Source organism: Tursiops truncatus, chromosome 9 (genome assembly GCF_011762595.2).
Source record: "Tursiops truncatus isolate mTurTru1 chromosome 9, mTurTru1.mat.Y, whole genome shotgun sequence".
NCBI lineage: Eukaryota > Metazoa > Chordata > Mammalia > Artiodactyla > Delphinidae > Tursiops > Tursiops truncatus.
In genome coordinates this window covers 15,669,499-15,695,849 of record NC_047042.1, presented here as the reverse complement: position 1 = coordinate 15,695,849, position 26,351 = coordinate 15,669,499, and the positions used below count along the sequence as shown (strand labels likewise).

General features: G+C 38.5%; 1 protein-coding gene across 6 annotated transcripts in view; it reads left to right on the top strand.

The window, feature by feature from the left end:
* Positions 1-444: 444 nt before the first annotated feature.
* Positions 445-26,351, top strand: part of DLD (dihydrolipoamide dehydrogenase) — a 50,146-nt gene continuing 24,239 nt past the window's right edge. For 5 of the 6 annotated variants that reach the window (XR_012333882.1, XR_012333880.1, XR_012333879.1 and 2 more), the window contains exons 1-8: positions 446-594; positions 2,079-2,157; positions 9,419-9,498; positions 9,988-10,056; positions 10,634-10,703; positions 12,257-12,357; positions 12,662-12,805; positions 13,496-13,597. Coding sequence is in view for 1 of the 6 variants with exons in the window: in XM_019940636.3 (XP_019796195.2) it covers positions 556-594; positions 2,079-2,157; positions 9,419-9,498; positions 9,988-10,056; positions 10,634-10,703; positions 12,257-12,357; positions 12,662-12,805; positions 13,496-13,597 (684 nt within the window). In the remaining 5 variants the exon portion in view is untranslated. Of the gene's footprint in view, positions 595-2,078; positions 2,158-9,418; positions 9,499-9,987; positions 10,057-10,633; positions 10,704-12,256; positions 12,358-12,661; positions 12,806-13,495; positions 13,598-26,351 lie in introns of all 6 variants that reach the window. The other variant, XR_012333883.1, reaches the window with a different exon arrangement.

Sequence of the window (26,351 nt, the reverse complement as noted above, 5' to 3'; positions counted from 1 at the left end):
TTGAACTGAGGGAGAGATTATAAAGCAGTAATTAAGACTAAAGGCTTTGACTTCAGGGCTGCAGCTATCTGTCCTTGGTGAGACCTTGGGGGTGTTGTTTAATCTCTCAGGGCCTCATCCAAGAAGTAGAAATACTCAGAATCCTTCCTATAGTTAGGGATAAAGTGAGATAGTGCCCGGAAAGTGCTGAGATTCCTCAGCCTAGCAGCATCAAGAACTGGTGAAACTTTATTTTTTGTAGTGTGCTTTAAGCAAACGATAGCTTTACGATAGCAAACGCCTTTCAAGTATTCTATAAGATCACATTGCAACTCCCGACACTTTCATTCCCCTAGAACGGTCCCTCATTCCCCGCTGCCCCAAAGCACTCCGCTTCTTACGACAGTGTACGACGCCGAGCCTGTCTGGTCCGCACGGCGCGGGCCAATCGCGCGGCGCCCGACCGATGACGTAGGCCGCGCTCGTGCATGCGCAGCGCGGGGAGACCTTGGCGAGGCGGCGGAGACGCTTAGTGGAGGTGAAAGCTTTTGGCGGAAAGGAAAGTCCAGCGGCAAGATGCAGAGCTGGAGTCGTGTGTACTGTTCTTTGGCTAAGGTGAGGGCCGACTGGGTGGGGTCGTGCTGAGCCCGAGGCACAGAGAGGTCCGGTGACGGGGTCCGGGACGCGGCCTAAGTGGTGGGGGTGGGAGACGCCGGCAGCTAGGCCGGGACCAGCTGCGGCTCCACCCCTGAACCGGCTCAGACCCGGCAGCGGTTCGGAGGCAGAGGCCTGGGCGGTGCAGAGGCCCCGCCGGTTGTATGACGGCCAGCAGTCACACACAGTTCCCTCCCAAGCTAGGGCCGTGGGGCCTGGCCGTCGCACGTAGGCCTTGCCCCCTTGGCGGAGGAAGTATGAGTCTACCTTGCCCCATATGGTCGACTCTTTTTCATAACTTTTGCTCATCGGCGGCCCGGCCCTGAGTGGCTTTTCTGTAGTGGGCAGGTAACCTTGGGCCACCGCTTGAAAGACCCAGACCGAGTCAGCCCTAACACGTAGCCCTAGGAATTCCTCGAAGGTCCCTTCAGTGTTTGCAGTTTTAAGCTAGTGTGCATTGACTTCCCTCTTAGAAGCTCGTATTTTTAATTGTAACAGGTTATTCTCAGGAAAGCTTTCCTTTTTCATTTATGTACCGAATACAGCCAAAGTGTATATATGTGGGATGGTGCCTGGTTACAATATTGATGCAGACCTTAAAAATAATACAGTAGTCAGACTCCTTTGTTTCAAAGATGAGTAGCTTATGTTTTCCGAAGTTAATGTAACATGCTAGGAGTTGTACTTTTAGTGAAAGGCAGAGCTGGGACTAAAACTCAGGACTGATATTTATTCTGCTGTTCTTTGGACCGCTGTCCTGACCTCAGGTGCAAGAATTGCCTTGAAATAGACAACGTTACTAGCTCAGTGTAGGTTTTGTCACTGCTTCCCATTTGCCTTCTGTGATAGGAGCTATTTGCTTTATTCCTTTGTGTCTCACTGTTCTTAGGAAATAGTAGCCATCCACATTTAGAGGTTGTTGTGGAGATTATGATGCAGTTTGTAAAACCGTAGTAGCTCTTGAATATGAGTACATGGTGCATTTTTCTAAGGTATTTTGTCTCATTTTCTATTCCTGTTGGACGGTTCAGGTACATCTTCATAGGTTGTACATGGATCACGTGTAAAAGGATTGCATAATGAAATTATCCAAGTACTTAAGCTAGAACTTTGAACGCTTTAGTTATGACATTAAAATGATCCCTGGCACCAAAAGTTAGCCATGTTTCCTGAAAATTTAATAAAACTTAACACCATTGAGTAACATGTTTTAGTTAGGTTAAATGTGAAATGGGATGTTGACTGTTCATAATGAAAAGTGTGGTAAGCTGACTGTTTTTACAGAAGAGGAGAAATTGATGTGTAACCTCTGTGGCAATGGAAGATACATTAATAATCATTGCTTGATACATTTGCCTTAACTCATTGTTTTCAAGGACGTTCAGGAGTTCTATATTTTGAAATCATACTTTACATAATAGGAACATTTCTTTTCTTTGTTTCAGAGAGGCCATTTCAATCGAATATCTCATGGTCTGCAAGGAGTTTCTGCAGTGCCACTGAGAACTTATGCAGATCAACCAAGTAAGTACTTAGTAAAACAGGTTTTCCTTATATTAAGTCATATTTCCTTTGTGTTTAAATGTAAAAGCAAATGAATGGTAGAGTAACTAATAATAAAGTAATCGGTCATAGAATTCATTTGTTCATATGTTTATTCACTTAAATGTTTATTGAGCATCTAGTGTGTTCTGGGTGGTGAATGAGGCAAAGCCCTACTGTTATGGAACTTATAGTCTGGGGGTAAAAGACAAACAGTACACAAGTAACAGGGAAATATTTGGGGAGGTCTTTGAAAACGAAAGCTGGTAATTGGGAGGTAAGGAGGCTATTTTAGATAGGGCGTCAGGGCTGTTCTGTGTAAGGGTCTGAGTAAAGTGAGGGAGTGAGAAGTTTATTTCAGGCAGAGGGAAACAGCAGTGAGAAGGGTCTGAGGTGAGAATTCAGTTGTGAGGTTTAAGGAATTGCAAGAAGGCTGGTGTGGGTAGAGCAGAGACCCGTAGAGTATAAAATCAGAGAGTTAGGCAGGGATCAGATATGGAGGGTTTTATAAGGCTCGCCAGGATTTTACTCCCAAGTGTGAGGGGAAACCACTGAAGGGTGTTGGGCAGAGGAGCGATTTTATATGTTTACACTTAAAAAGTTAGGCACTTCCACTGCAGGGAGCATGGGTGTTGATCCCTGGTAGGGGAACTAAGATCCTGCCTGCTGTGCTGTGTGGTCAAAAAAAACCCCAAAAAACTTAATTCTGTCCACTGGGTAAGATTGAGTGTGTTAGTCGCTTAACACTGTTTAGAATTGTGAGAAATCTTTTTCCATGCTGAATGAAAATCTTGGTGGGCTTATCAAAAGCACGTTTTAAAGATTAGAAGAATGTACCCTGAAAGGAAGCTATGGACTATGAATACTTTTTTCTTTATACTTTTCTATATTTTTGAAGTTTCTGTAAAGGATATGTACTTTATCTTTTAAAGTATTTAAAACAGGGAGTTAATGGGTTTATAGTAAGATACTTTGGCCTCCCATTACCAAGACTGTGGAGTATTTGAAATTGTCTGTTTTTTTTTTTTTTTTTGCGGTACGCGGGCCTCTCACTGTTGTGACCTCTCCCGTTGCGGAGCACAGGCTCCGGACGCGCAGGCTCAGTGGCCATGGCTCACGGGCGCAGCCACTCCGCGGCATGTGGGATCTTCCCGGACCGGGGCACGAACCCGTGTCCCCTGCATCGGCAGGCAGACTCTCAACCACTGCGCCACCAGGGAAGCCCCTCTTTGTCTCTTTTGTTAAATGGGGTTATTACTTATTCTTCTCAGCTCAGCAGGAGAAATATTAGATTTTCTCTTCCAGAGCATGCAAGTAAGGACTTTTCATGGTTCATTCTGCACCTTTGGTATTACATATTCAAGGAGGATTTATTCAGTACCTTCTATTTGCCAGGCAGTCCCTGGGCAGGAACTTAGATTGTAATGTTACGGGGATAACTGAGCACTCATGAATCCAATAATTTAGTGATCCCTTGACATCGAGTAAATTATAAATCCCTTAGTACCCATGTAGATTCCGTGCATAAAGTCTTTGGTTGCATGAAGTAAGAAGTGTTTTATGTACGTACTTATATTTGTCTGAGGTGTTTATTTAATGTCTGTACTTTCCTCAAGAGTGCACACTTCATTAGGGCAAGGACTGATTTGTGACTGTTCGGCACCAAAAATGGTACAGTAGGTACTCAGTGCATATTTACTGAATAAACTCTGGGGCCATGTCTGTTTTAGTTATGCTCCATCACAAGCATCCAGTGTGATGCCTGGTACACAGTGAGTACCCAGCAGCAACAGTGATATTAACTGATGCATTGAGGGCTTACTCTGTCTCAGGCACAGTCTTTAATCCTTGTGGCTCTCCTACCAGGTGTGTGCTGCTATTTTCCCCATTTAGTGAATGCAGGAGCTGAGTCGAGAGAGCTTAGCTAGGAAATGACAGAGCTGGGAAAATTCTTCTGACTCTAGAGCTTACGCTCTTTATCCTTGTTTTGTTTGGCTTGCCTCGTTACATGAGTATTGCTTGACCAACTTGAGGAGTTCAAGCGTATTATGATATAGTCCCTGTTACAGCATCTGGGAGGTGTTTGAATATGAACCAAATTCATCAAGATTTGAAAAGTATTGTGTGTTGTTGTTGATATGACCTGTTTCGTGACAGGAATAGACTTACAGCCCTTCATCAGTCACATTTGCTATGTTAATTTATTCATTCGTTATTTCAACAGATATGGAGTATCTGCTGTGTGCTAGTTATTGGACTAGTTGCTGGGATACAACAGTGAACAGGACAGACAAGATGCAGCTGTATAGTTTACAGTCCACTGGGGCATATAAACATCCAACAAATAATTGTGATAAGGACTCCACTGAGTCCCAGTGCTCCCAACTGAGCATTGGGAGTTATGATATCTGTATATGGATCAGGAATGGCCACAGTTATTTTCTAAGGAAATGATGATATCTGAAAAGGGTTGGGGTGGGAGTGGGTATGGGAGGAGGTGTTCCAGGCAGAAAGACGTGTATGTGGGAATATTTCGATGCGAGAAGGAGCATAGTGCATTTGAGGAGCCCGAAAAGGACCAGTGTGGCTGAAATGTGTTGACGGTTGACTTCTCCAGGTTACAGAAGACCCTAACTCTTTATTTTAAGGGCAGTTGGAGGTCGTTGAAGTGTTTTAAGCAGGGACATGATATAATCAGAGTTGTTTTTAAAGCTCGTTTTGGTTGCAGATCAGAGTTTTTATTGTAATAACTTTTTCTCTCGTTAGACTGTAAGAACCAGGGCTCTGTCGTTCATTGGTAGTCCAAGAGCTTAGAATTGTGTCTGTAATGTGAAATACTTGCTGTCAGTATTTATTTCTAGGTAGATGGGCCAGAATGTATGTGGGTGGACCAGCCCAATTCTGTGCGTGTAAGGTACCAGTAATTCATTATTGCTGAAGCTTAAACTGCATGATATTGGTTGATAAGCAGAATGTGGTGGAAGATGAGGCTGGAGAAATAGCTATCTAAGAGATTTAGATGTGTATATAGGAACTTGGATTTTATCTACCAAGAGGCAGGGAAACCAACGAGGAGCAAGAGAATAAAGTCCTAGTTGGGTTTTGGCAGGAGGTAACATCGTGGTAGCTGAGGAGGGTGGGGATGGGGACTGGAGGCTGCAGGACCAAAATTGGGAGGAGGATCTGAGAAGAGAAGAAACATGTTGAGAAGAAACATGCCCAGTGTGCACCTGGCATTCTCCCAGGATCTTGACATACCTTATCTCTCACCTCTCTACCCGGGATGTAGATATTACTGTCACTGTTATGCCTATGTTGCATCGAAGCGCAGAGAGATTAAATAATTTTCCGAAGAATTTAAGAGATGGTAGAGCTCATATTTGAACTCAGGTTTTCTTCTTTTACTGTGTTTCTCTTTCGTTATGGACTAGAGGGTTGTAGGTTTATCATCAGAAAGTAAAAGTATTAGAATTCAAGATTTTCTTTGAAGCTGAACTGTTTAGGGTGATCACAGGTAGAGGATGTGACTATGGAAATAGACTGAAGATTAAGGCTATTGATTATTTTATTGTAGTTTTTGTTTTGTTTTTTGGGTGTGGTTTTTTTTTTTTTTTTTTTTGCTGCACCACGCAACATGTGGGATCTTAGTTCTCCCACCAGGGATTGAACCAGTGCCCCCTGCAGTGGAAATGCAGAGTCTTAACCACTGGACCGCCAGGGAAGTCCCAGGCTATTGATGATTTTAAAACAGGCCCCCCCACCCCCCATCAACAAAACAACAAATATACATTACATCAAGTAGCTCTTATACTCATTTAGTGAAATTGGTAATTAATAATTACTGCCTTATATTTCTTTTCCTATTCCTTTTTTTGTTTGTTTTAAAAATAATCTTGATTTATCTACATTTTGATATGTGCCTATTTCCCCTAACTATAACATAAAGTTTTTGAAGGTAGTGATGATTTCCTCATAGGGTAGGCATTCATGAAATTTGATTTCATTCTGATAATGAGGAGCTTCGTGTCATTTTAGTTGGAGTTCCTGATTGACCTGGAGATTATGGGATCATCTGAGTGTTTGAGAGGCATAATGGTGTAGGAGCATAGGCTTCAGAATCTAAAGAATATGGCTTGAATCCTGGCTGGATCAGTTACTAATTGTGCAACCTTATATAGGTTGTTTTGTTACCCTCAAGCCTTATTTTCTCCCTCTTAAATGGCAATAATAACTGTGTAACAGATATGTGCCGAGGCTTAAATAAGACAACAGGAAGCATTTAGCTCACTGCCTGGCCTGTAAATTATCCAAGTGGCAGATAATATTGCCGACTGACTTCCTAAAACATGTGTTGTAATTTGTTGATGATTACAGTTGGTTTGTAACTGGACACCTTTATTTCAGTGGTAGCCTTGATAATGTGGTATCCTTAGTTTCCTCATAATGATATAATAAGTAACATTTGTAGAGTAACTTGTAGAGCAGTTCTTCCTGCTTTTTCTTTCGGTTCATTTCATGGCTTTGACTAATTAAGTCAGTCACCTCTTATTGTACCCCAGTATTTCTTAAAGTATCAACCCGATAGCTTTCTCCTGGCATTTTACTGCCACCTGAAATGAAGATTGCTATCCAGCTGTCTTTTGCCATTTTGGCTTAGTCATCGTTCTCTTATGCTATCAATTTGTATATCCTTTTCAGTTTTTCTTTTTCACTTTTAAAGGCTGATGCTAGTTTTGTAAAATTATATATTAAGTGTTCCCTAAATTAATGTATTTGGTTTAACTACTTTTCTATACCCTGATTTTTAAAACTACTTTAAAATTGAGAAATGCTTCTTGACAAGGAGATGGTGAGTCAGAATCAGGTATTGTAAACTGTTACTTACAAGCAGCCTTTGGTAAAGGTGAAAGCTAGCTGGTTTGTTTTTCCAGTATTTTATTATGAAAAATTTCAAACATTTAGAAAAGTTGCAAGGATTTTACAGTGAATACCTATGGATTCTTCACATTTTACTATACTTACATTATCACATATCTGTTCATCCATATACGTATCCATTCATTCTTCTTACTTTTCTGATGCGTTTCAAGGTAAATTGCAGAGATTGGTGTACTTCCCCTAAATAATAGCTTATTTTTGAACCTTTGCATTGGATCATACCCTTCTATACTTCCAGTTGACAAATCTTCAGATGAAGACTTCCTTTTCTCTTCATCTTTGTGCTTCCTAGCACTTTAGTGGGATTCTGATGGAATGGTGCACTTAGTATCTTCAGTGCAAGGCGAACTATTTCTTGGTATTTTCTACGGTTTTTAAAAAGACCTAAGATGACACAGTAAATTGGGAAATAAAATGCAAGTATTTTGGCTTTTTTGTGTTTAATCAACAAACATGTATATTATAACCAAAAAAATGTTTAAAAAATCAGCAAAGAAACATGTTTTGGAGCTTGTATTTAGATTACTGTGAAATTAAAAATTAGGACCCAAACTAAGGGATATTGTTTAGGTCCTGATTTGGTTCAAGATTTGAAAATAGAAATACATTTTATTACATACTTAATTCTGAACGTGAATGAGTGAACCAAGCATTGTGGCCAAAAAGCATAAATGGATCAGTAGAAATTGAAGCAATACTTTTATCATGTATTGGACCAGCTATATTTTTTTCATGTATTGAGTAATCCTAATTATCATCTGACATAACCAAGGAGAATCAGTACTATGATTTATTCAGTAGGACGATCCTTAGATTTTGTGGATAACTGGGTTGGCTAACTTGTTAGTTGTCGTCCATCATAGAGGTTATTTGATTCTGTTCAGGCCAGCAAAGGTCTTTTGAATGATACTACACTCCCATCCCCTAGGAGGTGTGGGTTTTGTGGGGGAGGGATGATGATAAATTAAAATTGCTGTCTTTGTAGGTCAGAATATAGTTACTATACAGTGAATACTTACTATGTACGTTCCAGGTACTATGCTAAGCTATTTGCATACATTATTTATTCTGTATTACAGCCCTATGAGGTAGATTTTCTTGTACTGTTTATTTTGCAGATGAGTAAACTGAGGCTGAAGCAGGTTAAATTACTCATCTAAGGTCAGATAGCTAGTTATTATAAAGCTTGATTATTGCCCTTGGGGATGGGTGAAACGGAGGAATGGAGTAGTTTGAATAATGGAAATACCACTGGAAGGAGAGACAGAAAACTTAATTTTGTCTCTGCCACACGATTGCTAGATGACCTTGGGCAAGTTAATTGACCTCTCTGAACCTAGTGTTTTTTATCTGTGATATATCGGATATATGCCATCCTCACCTTCCTCCTAGGAAGTTCTGGGAAAAACATGATAATATATGTGAAAGTGTGTTAAAAACTGCTAAATGCTAGGTTGCAATGACAGTTGGGGGGGTGGAGAAGGGAGACTGTCTCTAACTCTTAACAGTTATTGTTGATTTATTTGATGTTGGATTGAGGCAAATGGGAATAATTGGACTTAATTTTATATTTGTATCATAATTATTATATTCCTCAGGCTGCTGATCAAAGTTAATTTTTAGTTTCTTATCTTTATATGATAAATGTCCAGAATAGTTCATTGAGTTCTGTTTAGCCTATTATCTTAAACTATACAAAATGTATCGTTATTCAAATAAAGTTCAAAACGTATTTGCCATGCATTATAGGGAAGCAGAGTTTTCCCCGATATCTTAGAAGTTAAGTACCTGAAAAGGATATAATCAGTCTTAAATTTATTGAGAGAACTAAAGTATTATACAAAATTATCTTATTTAATCCAAACATCAATCATTTAAGACAGTGTTATTGTTCCTATATGACAGAAAAATGAGGTCACTTAGTCACACAACTAATAAGTGACAGGAGCTGAGATTTGAAGCCAGCTATGTCAGAATCCAAAGCTCAGGCTCTTTCCTTCATACAGATGTGTTAGTAAATGCCTGTCTGTTATGAAACTATGGAATTTAGCAAGGTCAGTGGGTACAAAACTCAGTTATATTTTTGTATGCTGTAATGAATAAATAGAAAACAAAATTTAAAAATCTGTGCCATTTTCAGTTATGTCGAAGAACATCAGGTACCTAGGAATGAATAGTACTGTGTAGAAAATGCTGATTATTTGTACTTTCTTGGAGGTATAAAATGTAAGATTTTTTTTTAATGTACTGTTTTTGGTCAATATTAAGCAATTTATTGTTTTGTATCAATTTGCTTTTATTGTAGTTGATGCTGATGTAACAGTGATAGGTTCTGGTCCTGGAGGATATGTTGCTGCTATTAAAGCTGCCCAGTTAGGCTTCAAGGTAAGGTTTAGGCTCAGACTACGTGTTGATTCCTTTTCATTTGGCAAGAGTTGATCACATTCACAAAGTACTTTGCAGGTAATTAATAATGGTAAATACTTTCTTAATTCTATAAATTATATTTAGGCCTGAGACTAATGAAGAGAGAGAGTTTATTTGATTGTAGTATTTTCATGAAATGCAAAGTGAAGTCATTATTTTTCCCCTCCCCCCAATACTTTTTTGTTTTGGCTTCTAATCACACTTTGGAAGATACAGTAATAGAGCCAAAAACATGTATTTGGTTGTTAAACAAAAATATCTTTTAGAATAATTTGCTTCTGGGTTAGTATTATTCAAATAATAAATTATAAAGGAGTCTATTTCATTCTCACAAACACAGCTTCAGTAGCATGTTTTGTAGAAGAATTAAGACAGATACATTTGGAATTTTAGTGAACCGAAACATTGCAGGTTATGTGCAGTAAATAATGTTTTCTTTGGTTGTAGGCCGTCTGCGTTGAGAAAAATGAGACACTCGGTGGAACATGCTTGAACGTTGGTTGTATTCCTTCTAAGGTGAGCATATGTTTTGTGCAGTGCAGAAATTTTTTCATTAGCCACCAGCTAGAAGGATATATTGAGATTAGAATATTAAACTAATACAGTTATTAAAAAATAAACCAGGGATGATAAAAACACGTTTTTCCCTTGTTAAAACTTAAGAGTACTGTCGTCAGTCTGCCATACGTTCCTGAAATACCTTCCTTGTCTCAGAATGCCTAGCCTTTGAGCTAGGCTTTGATGACAGATTCTGATGTTCCACCTTTTTTCTTTTTAGCTTTCCTTTACAGTGAAACAGATAATAGGTAGTAAATTCTTCTTTTAGGCCCTTTATATATGAAAATATGACTGCTTTTTTAACCTGCCTTTCTGAAGTGTGTATTTAATTCATTGCTTTTAAAGAAAGTAGTTTTTTTCATTCTTGTTTGTTGAACGTTTAAGTCGTTATTGTTTGTCTTAGATTAATTATGTAAGAACAGAAACTGAATTGGTGTAGTCCTGTATGCTATTTCACGTAGAGAATGTCATTTTGTAAGTGGTTTTTGATTATATATAGTTTGTGAAATTTGATAATTGAGTCTATTTCCTTTAGGCTTTATTGAATAACTCTCATTATTACCATATGGCCCACGGAAAAGATTTTGCATCTAGAGGAATTGAAAGTATGTATACCTTTCATATTTAGCAATATTATCACTTAACTTGACTCTTCTGGCTTAACTTGACTTGTGTCTCATGAGTGTGTAATATATGTTCAGTGAGGGAAGAGTAAGAAAAAGATCTTAATGTGAGAAGATTTATTTAAGAAAGAAGGCTTAAATTCATATTCCTACTATGACATCTTGTGTTCCTTTGCTAACGTGTGTGTGTGTGTGTGTGTGTGTGTGTGTGTGTGTGAGAGAGAGAGAGAGAGAGAGAGAGAGAGAGAGAGAGAGAGAGAGAGAGAGAGAGAGAGGGAGGGAGGGAGGGAGGGAGGGAGAGAGGAGTCAGTTTTTATTTCCCTGAAACCTAGAGATCATTGGGAGGTGCTGGATTCCTGAGTGCCATGGGCAAATAATGGTGAAGGAAGCAAAGTCTCCTTAAGTTGTTGGTAGTGGAAAGAGATGCAGGGAGAGGGGGAAGGATGCAGCATAGTGGAAAAGAAGGACATTTCATAACGTTTTCATTTGTTATGTCATATCTCCTGCCATTCTTTTTGGACTGTTTTCATTTCATCCTTCTTCTCCAGTTATTGTTGTTTACAGATATATATAATATATAGATATAGATATAGAAATATATAGAGATATAGATATATCTTCCTTCTAGGAGGGGCCAAAACACACCTTGGTTGAAGGGGGAGTGTGTTAATTGATTTTCCTTCATTTATTTCTTTGTAGCGGTAGGTTTCTGAAAGATTGGGCTGTAGTGTAGGCAGGCAGGAAGGTATAGGAGTGATGTATATACATTAAAGCAAATATATTAAGCTAGATGAAAAGTAAAATCAAAACTCACTTTCTGTACCCACAAAGGAAAGAAGAGACAGGGTTAGTCAAAGACGTGCATTGTAGGTAAAGCTTCAGGTTCTAGCTCTGTGACTTTAGGTAAATCAAATCTCTCAGGGCCTCTCTTTCCTCATCTTTAAGATAATGTGTTGGTTGCATGAGCTGATTTCTGAGGTATTACATGTAATGTTCTGTTGAGTTTGAGTTTCTTTATCTTCTGAGTTGCTTCAGAGTTTTCTTCTGAATTAAATGAGTGAGTAAAATCTAGTTTATTAAATTCTTTTATATTAAGCTTCTGTATTTGAAGTTTTCAAATGTGTATTTTTAGTAGTTTCATGAAATTTACCCTTTTGTTTGCAATTTCCAGTGATGTTTTACTTTGTCATTTTTATCAATACTTAAATTTAAATCTCTTCCAGATTTATAGTTATCATAAGGTCTTTGGAGAATATATTGTCATAATGGGTATAATGTTTTATTTTGGACTTGGTTTTTCCTGAAGATGGACTCTTTACAGTGTGTAGTAGGTTCTGTTATTGTGATAGGATGCTGTTTGCCTTTTGCCAGCTACGATTATTGTATCAGTTATTAGATTAAATATTTTTAATACTGCCTTTTATACAGTTCTGTAAGTATTAGGCTGCAGTTTTTTAGACCTTGATTAGTGAAAAATATCACACATTGCTCCAGGAATTTAGCTATGGACTAAAGATTTATTTAACAAATTACAGTGTCTGAAGTTCGCTTGAATTTAGAGAAGATGATGGAGCAGAAGAGTAATGCAGTAAAAGCTTTAACGGGTGGAATTGCCCACTTATTCAAACAGAATAAGGTCAGTGTGTTTAATGTTCAAATTTTTGCTTTATTTTATATACACCTTAACATTGCTTTATGCTCACAGTGATGTTATTAGAACTTGGCTGCTGGAGAATATTTAATTTAAAACAGTATGTTAACCTGAAATAGATTTCCCTGATACATATAACAAAACGTTTGCTGTTCCATACGTAGCATTACTAAGTAGGGAAGTATTTTGTATTGGATAAATTATTTAATAGTTTTTTCTTATTAATCATATTTGTTACTCCAAAAAATTATTTTAAACTTTGTGAATTTATAAACATTATTTTATAAAGGTTGCTCATGTAAATGGATATGGAAAGATAACTGGGAAAAATCAGGTCACCGCTACGAAAGCCGATGGCAGCACTCAAGTTATTGATACAAAGAACATTCTTATAGCCACAGGTTCAGAAGTCACTCCTTTTCCTGGAATTACGGTATTTACATGTTTTACAACTGTCACAACCTTCCTACAGAAATATGTTTTATAAACGACTTTGTGCTCTTTATGAACTTTGAATGACAGGTCTCTGACTGAAGTACTATATGTTGACAGTCATTCAGCTTTGGAAAATTGCCTGTCTTTATTCTCCAGTGATCGTGACCAGAAATAGAACACTGTATATTAAGATATATTTCAATTCAATATGAAGTTGAAATTGACCATTTTGTTTTGAAATGCTGAATGATAAATTTTTAAGTGAGCATTTTTTTTAAGTGAGCATTTTTTTTTTTTTTTTTTTTTTTTTTTTTTTTTTTGCGTTACACGGGCCTCTCACTGTCGTGGCCTCTCCCACTGCAGAGCACAGGCTCCGGACGCACAGGCTCAGCGGCCATGGCTCACGGGCCCAGCCGCTCCGTGGCATGTGGGATCTTCCCGGATCGGGGCACGAACCCGTGTCCCCTGCATCGGCAGGCGGACTCTCAACCACTGCGCCACCAGGGAAGCCCTTAAGTGAGCATTTTTAATGGGTTTTGTTAAAATTGAGTCTATGGATAAAAGTTGTAAGTAGCTCAAAGCAAATAAATGACTTAGTATTTTTAGTGATTATACTGAGTGAGATCACAGTTTATAATCAGTAGGTTTTTCCAAATAATTTTGATTGTATCTTTTTTTAAAATTACAGATTGATGAAGATACAGTAGTGTCATCTACAGGTGCTTTGTCTTTAAAAAAAGTTCCAGAAAAGATGGTTGTCATTGGTGCAGGAGTAATAGGTGTAGAATTGGTGAGTGATGTTTATTTATTTATTTATTTTTTACATCTTTATTGGAGTATAATAGCTTTACAATGGTGTGTTAGTTTCTGCTTTATTACAAAGTGAATCAGTTATACATATACATATGTTCCCATATGTCTTCCCTCTTGCGTCTCCCTCCCACCCTCCCTATCCCACCCCTCCAGGCGGTCACAAAGCACCGAGCTGATCTCCCTGTGCTATGCGGCTGCTTCCCACTAGCTATCTACCTTACGTTTGGTAGTGTATATATGTCCATGCCTCTCTCTCGCTTTGTCACAGCTTACCCTTCCCGCTTCCCATATCCTCAAGTCCATTCTCTAGTAGGTCTGTGTCTTTATTCCTGTCTTACCCCTAGGTTCTTCATGACTTTTTTTTTTCTCTTAAATTCCATATATATGTGTTAGCATACGGTATTTGTCTTTCTCTTTCTGACTTACTTCACTCCGTATGACAGACTCTAGGTCTATCCACCTCAGTACAAATAGCTCAATATTGTTTCTTTTTATGGCTGAGTAATACTCCATTGTATATATGGCCACATCTTTATCCATTCATCCGTTGATAGACACTTAGGTTGTTTCCATCTCCGGGCTATTGTAAATAGAGCTGCAATGAACATTTTGGTACATGACTCTTTTTGAATTATGGTTTTCTCAGGGTATATGCCCAGTAGTGGGATTGCTGGGTCATATGGTAGTTCTATTTGTAGTTTTTTAAGGAACCTCCATACTGTTCTCCATAGTGGCTGTACCAATTCACATTCCCACCAGCAGTGCAAGAGTGTTCCCTTTTCTCCACACCCTCTCCAGCATTTATTGTTTCTAGATTTTTTGATGATGGCCATTCTGACTGGTGTGAGATGATATTTCATTGTAGTTTTGATTTGCATTACTCTAATGATTAATGATGTTGAGCATTCTTTCATCTGTTTGTTGGCAGTCTGTATATCTTCTTTGGAGAAATGTCTATTTAGGTCTTCTGCCCAGTTGGATTGGGTTGTTTGTTTTTTTGTTACTGAGGTGAGTGATGTTTTTTTCTGCCCCTTATTTCTTGGAGTTGGACAGGACTTAGTGGTGCTGTGTTTGATTCTTTGTATAACATCACAGGTAGATCAGCATTGAGGGTTTTTTTTTGTTTCTTTTTTAAATATTTATGTACGTCCATTAGTTTTTTATTTTTGTAATTTTTTTAGAAAAATTTTTGGCTGCTTTGGGTCTTCATAGTTGCATGCGGGCTTTCTCTAGATGTGGCGAGCAGGGGCTACTCTGTGGCAGTGCGCAGGCTTCTCATTACGGTGGCTTCTCTTCTTGCGGAGCACGGGCTCTAGGTGCGCGGGCTTCAGTAGTTGCGGCACGCGAGCTCAGTAGTTGTGGCTCACGGGCTCTAGAGCGCAGGCTCAGTAGTTGTGGTGCATGGACTTAGTTGCTCCCCGGCATGTGGGATCTTCTCGGACCAGGGATCAAACCCGTGTTCCCTGCATTGTCAGGAGGATTCTTAACCACTGCACCACCAAGGAAGTCCCAGCATGGAGTTTTGCTTAGACACTTATCTAGTAGTAAAGAATTTTCAAGGCAACCTATTTAAGTAATCATTAGGCATTAGGACATTCTCTTTTGTTTTGAAATCTGCTTCCCTGTATCTTTCACATTTCCTATTCCCTAGAACTGGACTAATTTTAAAAAATCTACCAGCCCTTCAGGTATTTAAATCTGCCAGCCCTTCGACCCTTCAGCAGACAGCTCTCATTCTTAGTGAATTACATTTCAGATAAAGACATGACTTATGTGACCTGACTCTTCCCTCCTCCTCCATCTTCATCTCGATCCCTCTTAACTCAGGTTTTAGAAATGTCAGACTACTTGAAGTTCTCTGAATACTGTGCTGTCTCCTACCTTTTCGCTGCCTGGTTCTCCCTTCTTGTCCATCTGGCAGATTTCATGTTTGTCCAGTGACCTCTCTGTATTTCAGGAGTCCTTTCCCAGGGCCGTTTTACCTTGTAATCGCCAAGAATGGCTCTACTTCTGAAATCACAAATCCAGACATTTTATTCTCTAACCATAAGCTCCTTTCCTCTTATTAAGTTATTCCTCAGGTAGACAGGTTCTGTAACTTAATCAAGTTTTCTAGTCCCTAGATCCCTCTTATGATTTTGCTCTCTGCCTTTTATCCCGTCTTGACTGCTTTCCCGAGCAGGTTAGATTCTATAATGTGTCTTTTGTCTTTCCACAGAATATTTTCTTTCCTCTTACCTCAGTTACACAAGGACTCATAAATATTTGCAGCCTAATCCTTTCTCCTTGCCTCTGAATTTTTATATCTGAATACTTACCAGCATCTCTGTTTGTAGGTCTCACAGGCACTCAGTTCAGTAAGTGCCTCTTAACCTTTCTCTCCCTCTTTCACTCCCCAAAATAAAACAAAGCCTGTTTCTTTTCTAACATTTCCTATTTCTGAGTGGTACTGCCATCTATGTGGAGGCCTAAAGAAGTTTGGAAACTATATGTGACCTCTCCCATGCGTTTGTGTCGCATATTGAGTCAGTCCCTGCATTGTAATGTGATACTACCTGTTAGGTGGCTCATGAATATATCCTCTTATTTTTTTTTATTTTTTTTTTTTGTGGTACGCGGGCCTCTCACTGTTGTGGCCTCTCCCGTTGTGGAGCACAGGCTCCGGATGCGCAGGCTCAGCAGCCATGGCTCATGGGCCCAGCCGCTCTGTGGCATGTGGGATCTTCCCGGACGAGGGCACGAACCCGTGTTCCCTGCATCGGCAGGTGCACTCGCAACCACTGTGCCACCAGGGAAGCCCCTTTTCTTTTCATGTATCTACTTAGATCCCAGTTCATGCCAAGATCATGTCTTACCCTGGGTTTCTCTTACTTCTTTAACTTTTTCTAATCTGTTTTCCCCAGAGTGGCTGAAGTGATTTTTCTCTAACACAAATGTAATTATGTCTCTTCCCTGCTGAAAACGCCTCAATGACTCATTATAGCTGTTAGGATAAGTACAAACTCTTAAATGTTGGTTGGTGCTGGCTGAGATCTCCAGCCTCATTTCTAACCACTTTCCCTCTCAAAGTATGTTCAAGGTATAGTGAAATATCAGTTCCTGAACAAGCTGCATTCTTTATCTGTAGGTAGACCTTCCTTCTGTTTGGAACATTTCATCCCTCTACGAGTTACTGCACTTTCTGAGCCCTTCCCTGCCTACCTAGATGGCCTTAGGTACTCTTGCTGAGTGTTCCATTGCAGCCTATACTTCTTGTTCTAGCTTTTATCTTGCTTTCTTGATGTTACTTGTTCACTTGTCTCTCTTTCATTAAATCATAAACTCCATGAGGGTAGAGATGCTGGCTGTTTCGTTTACTGTGTGTCTTTAGGATCTAGCATAGTGGCTGATCTGTAATAAGTACTCATGTATTAGCTTTTATTATTGCTCTATAAACATTTGTTGATATAATAAATACCTTTCAAATGTCACCTTAGAAGTTACGTTTTTAGTGGAGACTTCTGTTTAAGAAAGCTCAGGTCTTTCCTTCTTCGAGTCTTCAGTATAATGTGTCTGCATCTTTGCATCATCTACTAATAATAGTATATTGAATCTATTTGTTTATGTCTGTCTTTTTTATAGGACCATAAGCTCCTTAAAGGCAGAGATTGCGTTTTATTCATATTTAAATCTCCATTGCTTTTCTTTTTTTGTTGTTGTTTTTTGTTTTGTTTTGTTTTCTTGTCTGCACCACACCGCATGCAGGATCTTAGTTCCCCGACCAGGGATTGATCCCGTGCCCCCTAGAGTGGAAGCACGGAGTCTTAACCACTGGACCACCATGGAAGTCCCTGATACTACAGTCTTGAACCAGTTATAAACATAACTGAATACCTTGCTGATACGAAAATATGCTACATTAACCAGCCCAGAAAAACTTTTAGAAAATAAAGTGTGGGTTGTTTAAATGACCTGTTTGAAACACTTGTGGTAGTGTCTAATGATTGTCAAAGCAGCTGTTTAAAAATCTCTTCTAGTATTTAGCAGAGATTGACCTCTGCTCCACATTTCAGAGTCTATTCTTTTTTCTTTTATTTTTTAACTTTTTATTTTATATTAGAGTATAGTTGATTAACAATGTTGTGTTAGTTTCAGGTGTACAGCGTAGTGATTAAGTTATATGTATATATGTATTTATTCTTTTTCAAATTCTTCTCCATTTAGGTTGTTATTATATTGATATATATTGATCAGAGTTCCCTGTGCTATACAGTAGGTCCTTATTGGTTATCCATTTTAAATATACTAGTATGTACATATCAATCCCAAATTTCCTAACTTCATTTGTATATTTCTTTTTTCGACCTCACATATAAGCGATATCATATGATATTTGTCTTTCTCTGTCTGACTTCATTCAGTATGACAATCTCTAGGTCCATCCATGTTGCTGCAAATTGCATTATTTCATTCTTTTTATTGGCTGAGTAATAACACCTTTGTATATATGTACCACATGTTCTTTATCCATTCATCTGTCAGTGGACATTTAGGTTGCTTCCATGTCTTGGCTATTGTAAACAGTGCTGCAGTGAACATTGGGGTGCACGTATTCTTTTGGACCATGTTTTTCTCTGGATATATGCCCAGGAATGGGATTGCAGGATCATATGGTAGCTTTATTTTCAGTTTTTTAAGGAACCTCCATACTGTTCTCCACAGTGGCTATACCAATTTACATTCCCACCAACAGTGTAGGAGGGGTCCCTTCTCTACATGTCCTCTCCAGCATTTATTGTTTGTGGATTTTTTGATGATAGTCATTTTGACTGGTTTAAGGTGATATCTCATTGAGTTTTTTTTTTTTTAAGACTTTTTTTTTTTTTGATTTGGACCATTTAAAAATCTTTATTGAATTTGTTACAGTATTGCTTCTGTTTTATGTTTTGGTTTTTTTGGCTGCGAGGAGTGTGGGATCTTAGCTCCCCCACCAGGGATTGAACCTGTACCTCCTGCATTGGACTGCCAGGGAAGTCCCCTCATTGTAGTTTTGATTTGCATTTCTCTCATAATTAGCGATGTTGAGCATCTTTTCATGTGCCTCTTGGCCTTCTGTATATCTTCTTTGGAGAAATGTCTGTTTAGGTCTTCTGTCCATTTTTTGATTGGGTTGTTTGTTTTTATGATATTACGCCCTATGAGCTGTTTGTAAAGTTTGGAGACTAACCTCTTGTCGGTTGCATCATTTGTAAATATTTTCTCCCATTCTGTGGGTTGCCTTTTCATTTTGTTTGTGGTTTCCTTTGCTGTGCAAAAGCTTTTGAGTTTAATTAGGTCCCATTTGTTTTTGTTTTTATTTCAATTAGTCTGGGAGATGGATTGAGAAAGATACGACTGTGATTTATGTCAGGGAGTGTTCTGCCTATGTTTTCCTCTAAAAGTTTTATGGTGTTCAGTCTTATATTTAGGTCTTTAATCCATTTTGAGTTTATTTTCGTGTATGGTGTTAGAGTATTTTAATTTCATTTTCTTTTACATGTAGTTGTCCAGTTTTCCCAGCACCATTTATTGAAGAGACTGTCTTTCCTCCATCGTATAGTCTTGCCTCCTTTATTGTAGATTAATTGACCATAGGTGCATGGATTTATTTCTGGGCTTTCTATCCTGTTCCATTAATCTGTATGTCTGTTTTTGTGCCAGTACCATACTGTTTTGATAACTATAGCTTTGTAGTATAGTCTGAAGTCAGGGAGCCTGATTCCTCCAGCTCCATTTTTCTTTCTCAAGATTGCTTTGGCTATTTGGGGTCTTTTGTTTCTCCATACAAACTTTAAAATTTTTTGTTCTAGTTCTGTGAACAGTGCCGTTGGTACTTTGTTAGGGATTGCATTGAATCTGTAGATTGCCTTTGGTAGGATAGTCATTTTGACAATATTGATTCTATCCAAGAACATGGTATATCTCTCCATCTGTTGTGTTGTCTTCGATTTCTTTCATCAGTGTAGTATAGTTTTCAGAGTACAGGTGTTTTATCTCCTTAGGTAGGTTTATTCCTAGGTATTTTATTCTTTTTGCTGTGATGGTAAATGGGATTGTTTCTTTAATTTCTCTCTCTGATCTTTTGTTGTTAGTGTATAGAAATGCAACAGATTTCTGTGTATTAATTTTGTAACCTGCAACTTTACCGAATTCATGATTATGGGCTCTAGTAGTTTTCTGGTAGTCTTCAGCATTTTCTATGTATAGTATCATGTCATCTGCAGACAGTGACAGTTTAACTTCTTCTTTTCCAGTTTGGATTCCTTTTATTTCTTTTTTTTTTTTTCTTTGATTGCTGTAGCTAAGACTTCCAAAACTATGTTGAATAAAAGTGGTGAGAGTGGACATCTTGTTTTGTTGAGTATGATGTTAGCTGTACGTTTGTCATATATAGCCTTTATTATGTTGAGGTATGTTCCCTCTATGCCCACTCTCTGTAGAGTTTTTATCATAAATGGGTGTTGAATTTTGTCAAAAGCTTTTTCTCCATCTATTGAGATGATCACATGGTTTTTATTTCTCAGTTTGTTGATGTGGTGTATCACACTGATTGATTTGTGGATACTGAAAAATCCTTGCATCCCTGGGATAAATCCCCCTTGATTGTGGTGTATGATCCTTTTAATGTATCATTGGATTCAGATTTGCTAGTATTTTGTTGAGGATTTTTGCATCTATGTTCATCAGTGATATTGGCCTGTAATTTTCTTTTTTTGTGGTATCTTTGTCTGGTTTTGGTATAAGGGTCATCACCCTCATAGAATGAGTTTCAGAGTTTTCCTTCCTCTGCAGTTTTTTGGAACAGTTTCAGAAGTGTAGGTGTCACCTCTTCTCTAAATGTTTGATAGAATTTGTCTGTGAAGCCATCTGGTCCTGGATGTTTGTTTTTGGGTAGTTTTTAAGTCACAGTTTCAATTTCGGTGCTTGTGATTGGTCTGTTCATATTTTCTATTTCTTCCTGGTTCAGTCTTGGGAGATTGTACCTTTTGAAGAATTTGTCCATTTCTTCCACGTTGTCCATTTTACTGGCATATAGTTGCTTGTAGTAGTGTCTTATGATCCTTTGTATTTCTGTGGTATCAGTTGTAACTTCTCCAGTTTCATTTCAAATTTTATTGATTTGAGTCCTCTCCCTTTTTTTTCTTGACAAGTCTGGCTAAAGGTTTATCAGTTTTACCTTTTCAAAGAACCAGCTTTTAGTTTCATTGATCTTTGCTGTTGTCTCTATTTCATTCATTTCTGCTCTGATCTTTATTTCTTTCCTTCTACTAACTTTAGCTTTTGTTTGTTCTTTCTCTAGTTGCTTTAGGTGTAAAGTTAGGTTGTTTGGGATTTTTCTTACTTCCTGAGGTAAGATTGTATTGCTGTAAACTTCTGTCTTAGAACTGCTTTTGCTGCATCCCATAGGTTTTGGATTGTTGTGCTTTTGTTTTCATTTGTCTCTAGGTTTTGTTGTTATTTTGTTTTGTTTTGTTTTTGCCAAGCCGGGCGGCATGTGAGATCCTAGTTTCCTGACCAGGGATCCATCCATTGGTTGTTCAGTAGCATATTGTTTACCCTCCATGTGTTTGTGTTTTTTAGCTTTTTTCTTGTAGTTGATTTCTAATCTCATAGTGATGTGGTTGGAAAAGATGCTTGGTATGATTTCAGTTTTCTTAAATTTACCGAGGCTCATTTTGTGACCCAGCACATGGTCAGTTCTGGAGAATATTCCACGTGCCCTTGAGAAGAATGTGTATTCTGCTGCTTTTGCTTTTTTTTTTTTTAATAAATTTATTTATTTTTGGCTGTGTTAGATCTTCGTTGCTGCACATGGGCTTTCTCTAGTTGTGGCGAGTGGGGGCTACTCTTTGTTGCGGTGCACAGGCTTCTCATTGAGGTGGCTTCTCTTTATTGCGGAGCACGGGCTCTAGGCGCGCGGGCTTTGTAGTTGTGGCTCGCGGGCTTAGTTGCTCCGCGGCATGTGGGATCTTCCCGGACCAGGGCTTAAACCCATGTTCCCTGCATTGGCAGGTGATTCTCAACCACTGCACCACCAGGGAAGTCCCCTATTCTGCTGCTTTTGGATGGAATGCTCTCTAATTATCAATTAAGTCCATCCGGTCTAATGTGTCATTTAAGGCCTGTGTTTCTTTGCTGATTTTCTGTCTGGATGATCTGTCCATTATGAAAATGGGGTGTTAAAAGTCCTCCACTATTATTGTGTTAGTGTCGATTTCTCCCTTTATGGCTGTTAGTATTTGCTTTATGTATTGAGGTGCACCTATGTTAGGTGCATATATATTTACAATTGTTATATCTTTTTCTTGGACTGATCCCTTGATCATTATGTAGTGTCCTTCTTTGTCTCTTAAAACAGTCTTTATTTTAAGGTCTATTTTGTCTGATACAAGTATTGCTACCCCAGCTTTCTTTTGATTTCCATTTGTGTGGAATACCTTTTTCCATCCCCTCACTTTCAGTCTGTATGTGTCCCTAGGTCTGAAGTGGGTCTCTTATAGACAGCATATACACAGGTCTTGTTTTTGTATCCATTCAGCAAGCCTGTGTCTTTTGGTTGGAGCATTTAATCCATTTACGTTTAAGGTAATTACCGGTATGTATGTTCCTATTGCCATTTTCTTAATTGTTTTGGCTTTGTTTTTCTAGGTGTTTTTCTTCCCTTTCTCTTTTGTTTTCTTCTCTTGTGGTTTGATGACCATCTTTAGTGTTGTGTTTGGGTTGCTTTTTCTCTTTTGTGTTTGTACGTATTGTAGGTTTTGGGTTTGCTCTGCCCATAAGATTTTGATATAGCTGTCTATATATGTATAAGGTTGTTTTAAGTTACTGGTCTCTTTCTTGCCTAGAGAAGTTCCTTTAGGATTTTTTGGTAAGCTGGTCTGGTTTTGCTGAGTTCTAGCTTTTGTTTGTCTGTAAAGCTTTTGATTTCTCCATCAAATCTGAATGAGAGCCTTGCTGGGTAGCGTATTCTTGGTTGTAGGTTCTTCCCTATCATCACTTTAAATATATCGTGTGACTTTATTCTGGCCTGCAGAGTTTCTGCTGAGAAATCAGCTGATAACCTTATGGGAGTTCCCTTGTATTTGTCATTTTTCCCTTGTTGCTTTTAATATTTTTTCTTTGTGTTTAATTTTTGTCAGTTTGATTACTGTGTGTCTTGGCGTGTTCCTCCTTCAATTTATTCTGCCTGGGACTCCCTGCGCTTCCTGGACTTGGGTGACTGTTTCCTTTCCCATGTTAGGGAAGTTTTCAGCTATTATCTCTTCAAATATTTTCTCAGGTCCTTTCTGTCTCTCTTCTCCTTTTGGGACCCCTATAATGCGAATGTTGGTGCGTTTAATGATGTCCCAGAGGTCTCTTAGACTGTTTTCATTTCTTTTCATTCTTTTTTATTTATTCTGTTCACACTGTGATTTCCACCATTCTGTCTTCCAGGTCAGTTATCCGTTCTTCTGCCTCACTTATTCTGCTTTTGATTCCTTTTAGTGTATTTTTCATTTCAGTTATTGTTCATCTGTTTGTTCTTTAGTTTTCTAGGTCTTTGTTAAACATTTCTTGCATCTTCTTGATCCTTGCCTCCATTCTTTTTCTGAGATCTTAGATCGTCTTCACTATCATTATTCTGAATTATTTTTCTGGTAGGTTGGCTATCTCCACTTCTCTTCGTTGTTCTTCTGGGATTTCATCTTTTTCCTTCATCTGGGACAAATTCCTCTGCCATCTCCTTTTGACTGACTGTCTGTGATTGCAGTTTCCATTCCGTAGGGTACAGTATTGTGGTTCTTGTTTCTGTTGGCTGCCCTCTGGTGGATGAGGCTGTCTAAGAGGCTGGCAGGCTTCCTGATGGGTGGGGATGTGTTCCCGTCCTGTTGGTTATTTGGCCTGAGGTGACCCAGCACTGAAGCCTACAGGATGTTTGGTGGGGCTGATGGCTGCCTCCGGGAGGGCTCGTGCTGATGGGTACTCCCCAGAACTGTTGCTGCCAGTGTCCTTGTCCCTGCAGTGAGCCACAGCCACCCCCTGCCTCTGCAGGTGACCCTCCAATACTAGCAGGAAGGTCTGGCCCAGTCTCTTATGGAGTCACTGCTTTTTTCCCCTTGGTCCTGGTGTGCATGAGATTTTGTGTGTGCCCTCCAGGAGTGGAGTTTCTCTTTTCCCCAGTTCTGTGGAAGTCCTGTGATCAAACCCCACTGGCCCTCAAAGCCAGATTCTCAGGGGATGACTCCTCCCACTCCCGGACTCCCAGGCTGGGAAGCCTGTCATGGGGCTCAGAACTTTCGCTCCTGTGGGAGAACTTCTGTGGTATGATTGTTTTCCAGTTGTGGGTCACCCACCAGTGGGTATGGGATTTGATTTTATCTCGATTGTGCCCCTCCTACTGTCTTGTGGCTTCTTCGTCTTTTGATGTAGGGTATCCTTTTTGGTAGGTTCCAGCATTTTTTAGTTGATGGTCATTCAGCAATTAGTTGTGATTTTGGTGTTTCCATAAGAAGGGGGTGATCTCACGTCCTTCTACTCCACCATCTTGAGCTAATCTCCAGAATCTATTCTTCTTTAGAATCTATTCTTTTCCACCTTTGGCTGTACTCTTATGCTAATTAAGTTCCCAGAGTTTACGGATGGACTGTCTCTGTTATCCAAACTCTGTGATCTAATTTGTTTGATTAGGGAGTTAATTCATCCAAAATCATTTGTTGTTGTCTTGGGCTTCACTTCTCGCTTAATGATATTTCTTCAGTTCACTCCACTTTGAAAATTGTTCTCACAGATGGATAAGAAAAGCAAGAAAAAAGGAATAATAATAGATTTACTTTCTTTTGTTAAACAGTATAATAATATCCCAAGCAGTAATTCTATTTCCTCCATCTCTGCACTTTTGCTTTAGGTTTTTTACAAGCCTTGGGTCATTCCAGATATCTTGCCACAATGTTTTAGGTGTCTGTTACCATATTGAATTAGTTTTTACGTGTCATTTTGAAAATTTAGGCTTATCAGAGAATTTACTGTGTAGTCATACATATCTCTTTACTTCCTCATAAAGTTAGTCATATGACTTCTATTTTTTGTTTATACTTCTTGTTCCTTCTTCCATTACAGTTTAATGTAGTTCTTTCAAGAACATAGGTTTTGGAATCAGATATAAATTTGAATTTTAGCTTTGCCTCTTCCTTCTTAAATTTATAACCCTCTCTGAACTAGTTGATTCATCATAAAAAGGAGGAAAAGAATAATTGCCTTGTAAGATTTTGTTGGGATTTTATAAAGTTAATACTTTTAAGAAACTTAACATAGTGCCTGGCATTTAACAAGCTGTAAATAAATTGTAGCTCTTATTGGAGTTTTCCTGTCTCTAAGGATTTTGAAATCAGCTTTCCTAAAGAGTAGGGCACTTGGCTATGGTCATTGTTCCTTACTTTGAATTATAGACTTCGAGATGCTGCTTCTCATCGTTACTACTCTTACTATTTCGATTTAGGTTCAGAAGAGTGATTCCTTTCTTTTAAACATCTTTATTGAGATAAAATTCACATATATAGTTCCCCCATTTAAAGTGTACAATTCAGTGTTTTTTAGTATATGCACAGAGTTATGCATCTGTCATCAGTATCTAATTCCAGAACATTTTCATCACCCCAGAAAGAAACCCCGTGACTATTAGTAGTCATTCTATATTCCTCCCTTCTTCCAGCCCTTGGAAATCTAATCTACTTCCTGTGTCTATGGATTTGCCTATCCTGAACATTACATATAAATGGAATTCATGCAATATGTGGCATTTTGTGTCTGGCTTCTTTCACTTAGCATAATGTTCTCAATGTTCAGGTATACTTCATTTCTCCTTATGGCCAAATAATATTCCATTCTATGGATATAGCATATTTTTCAAATTAATTGATCAGTTGATGAACAAGTGGGTTGTTTCTACTTTGGGGCTAGTATGAATAATGCTGCTGTGAACATTTGTGTAGAAGTTTTTGTGTAGACATCTGTTTTCATTTATTTTGAGTATATACTTAGGAGTAATTCTGTTTTTAACCTTTCAAGGAACTGTACAGCAATTGGGAGATTGGGATTGACATATATACACTAATATGTATAAGGTAGATAACTAATAAGAAACTACTGTATAAAATAAATAATTAAATTAAATTTTTTTAAAAAAAGGAGTTGGGAGGCTAGAAGGAGGAGCTCTCTCGCCCTACTACTAGTAGTCAGTTGCAGATCTAACAGGAGGAGACATACCTTGCATCTCCAACAGGAAGAAGGTTACTACTGTACTACCGCAGCAGAAGGAAGGAAGAGTCTCCTTGCAATAACCTTGCCCATGGGAGACTGTCATTACTCAGCCAATAAAAAACCCCTACAACTTCCAATTTGCAGGACTCCAGTGGACTTTTTATTTGTAACAGCCTTCCCAACTCCACCTTCTCCTCTATAAGAGAAACATTCATCTTCTTTGTTCTCTGGACTTGCCTGTGGTTCACCATGGATTGTATGCCCCAAATTGCAATTCTTTGATATTCCCGAATAAACCAGTTTTACTGGTTTTTTTAAAAACAGGAACTGTACAGCAAAGTGAATCAGCTATATATATACATATAGCCCCTCTTTTTCAGATTTCCTTCCAGGTTCGTTTTTTTATTGAGTTTTGAGACTTCTTTATGTAATCTGGATTTAGATTCTTTATTTAAATCCTTTGTATGTTTTTTTTT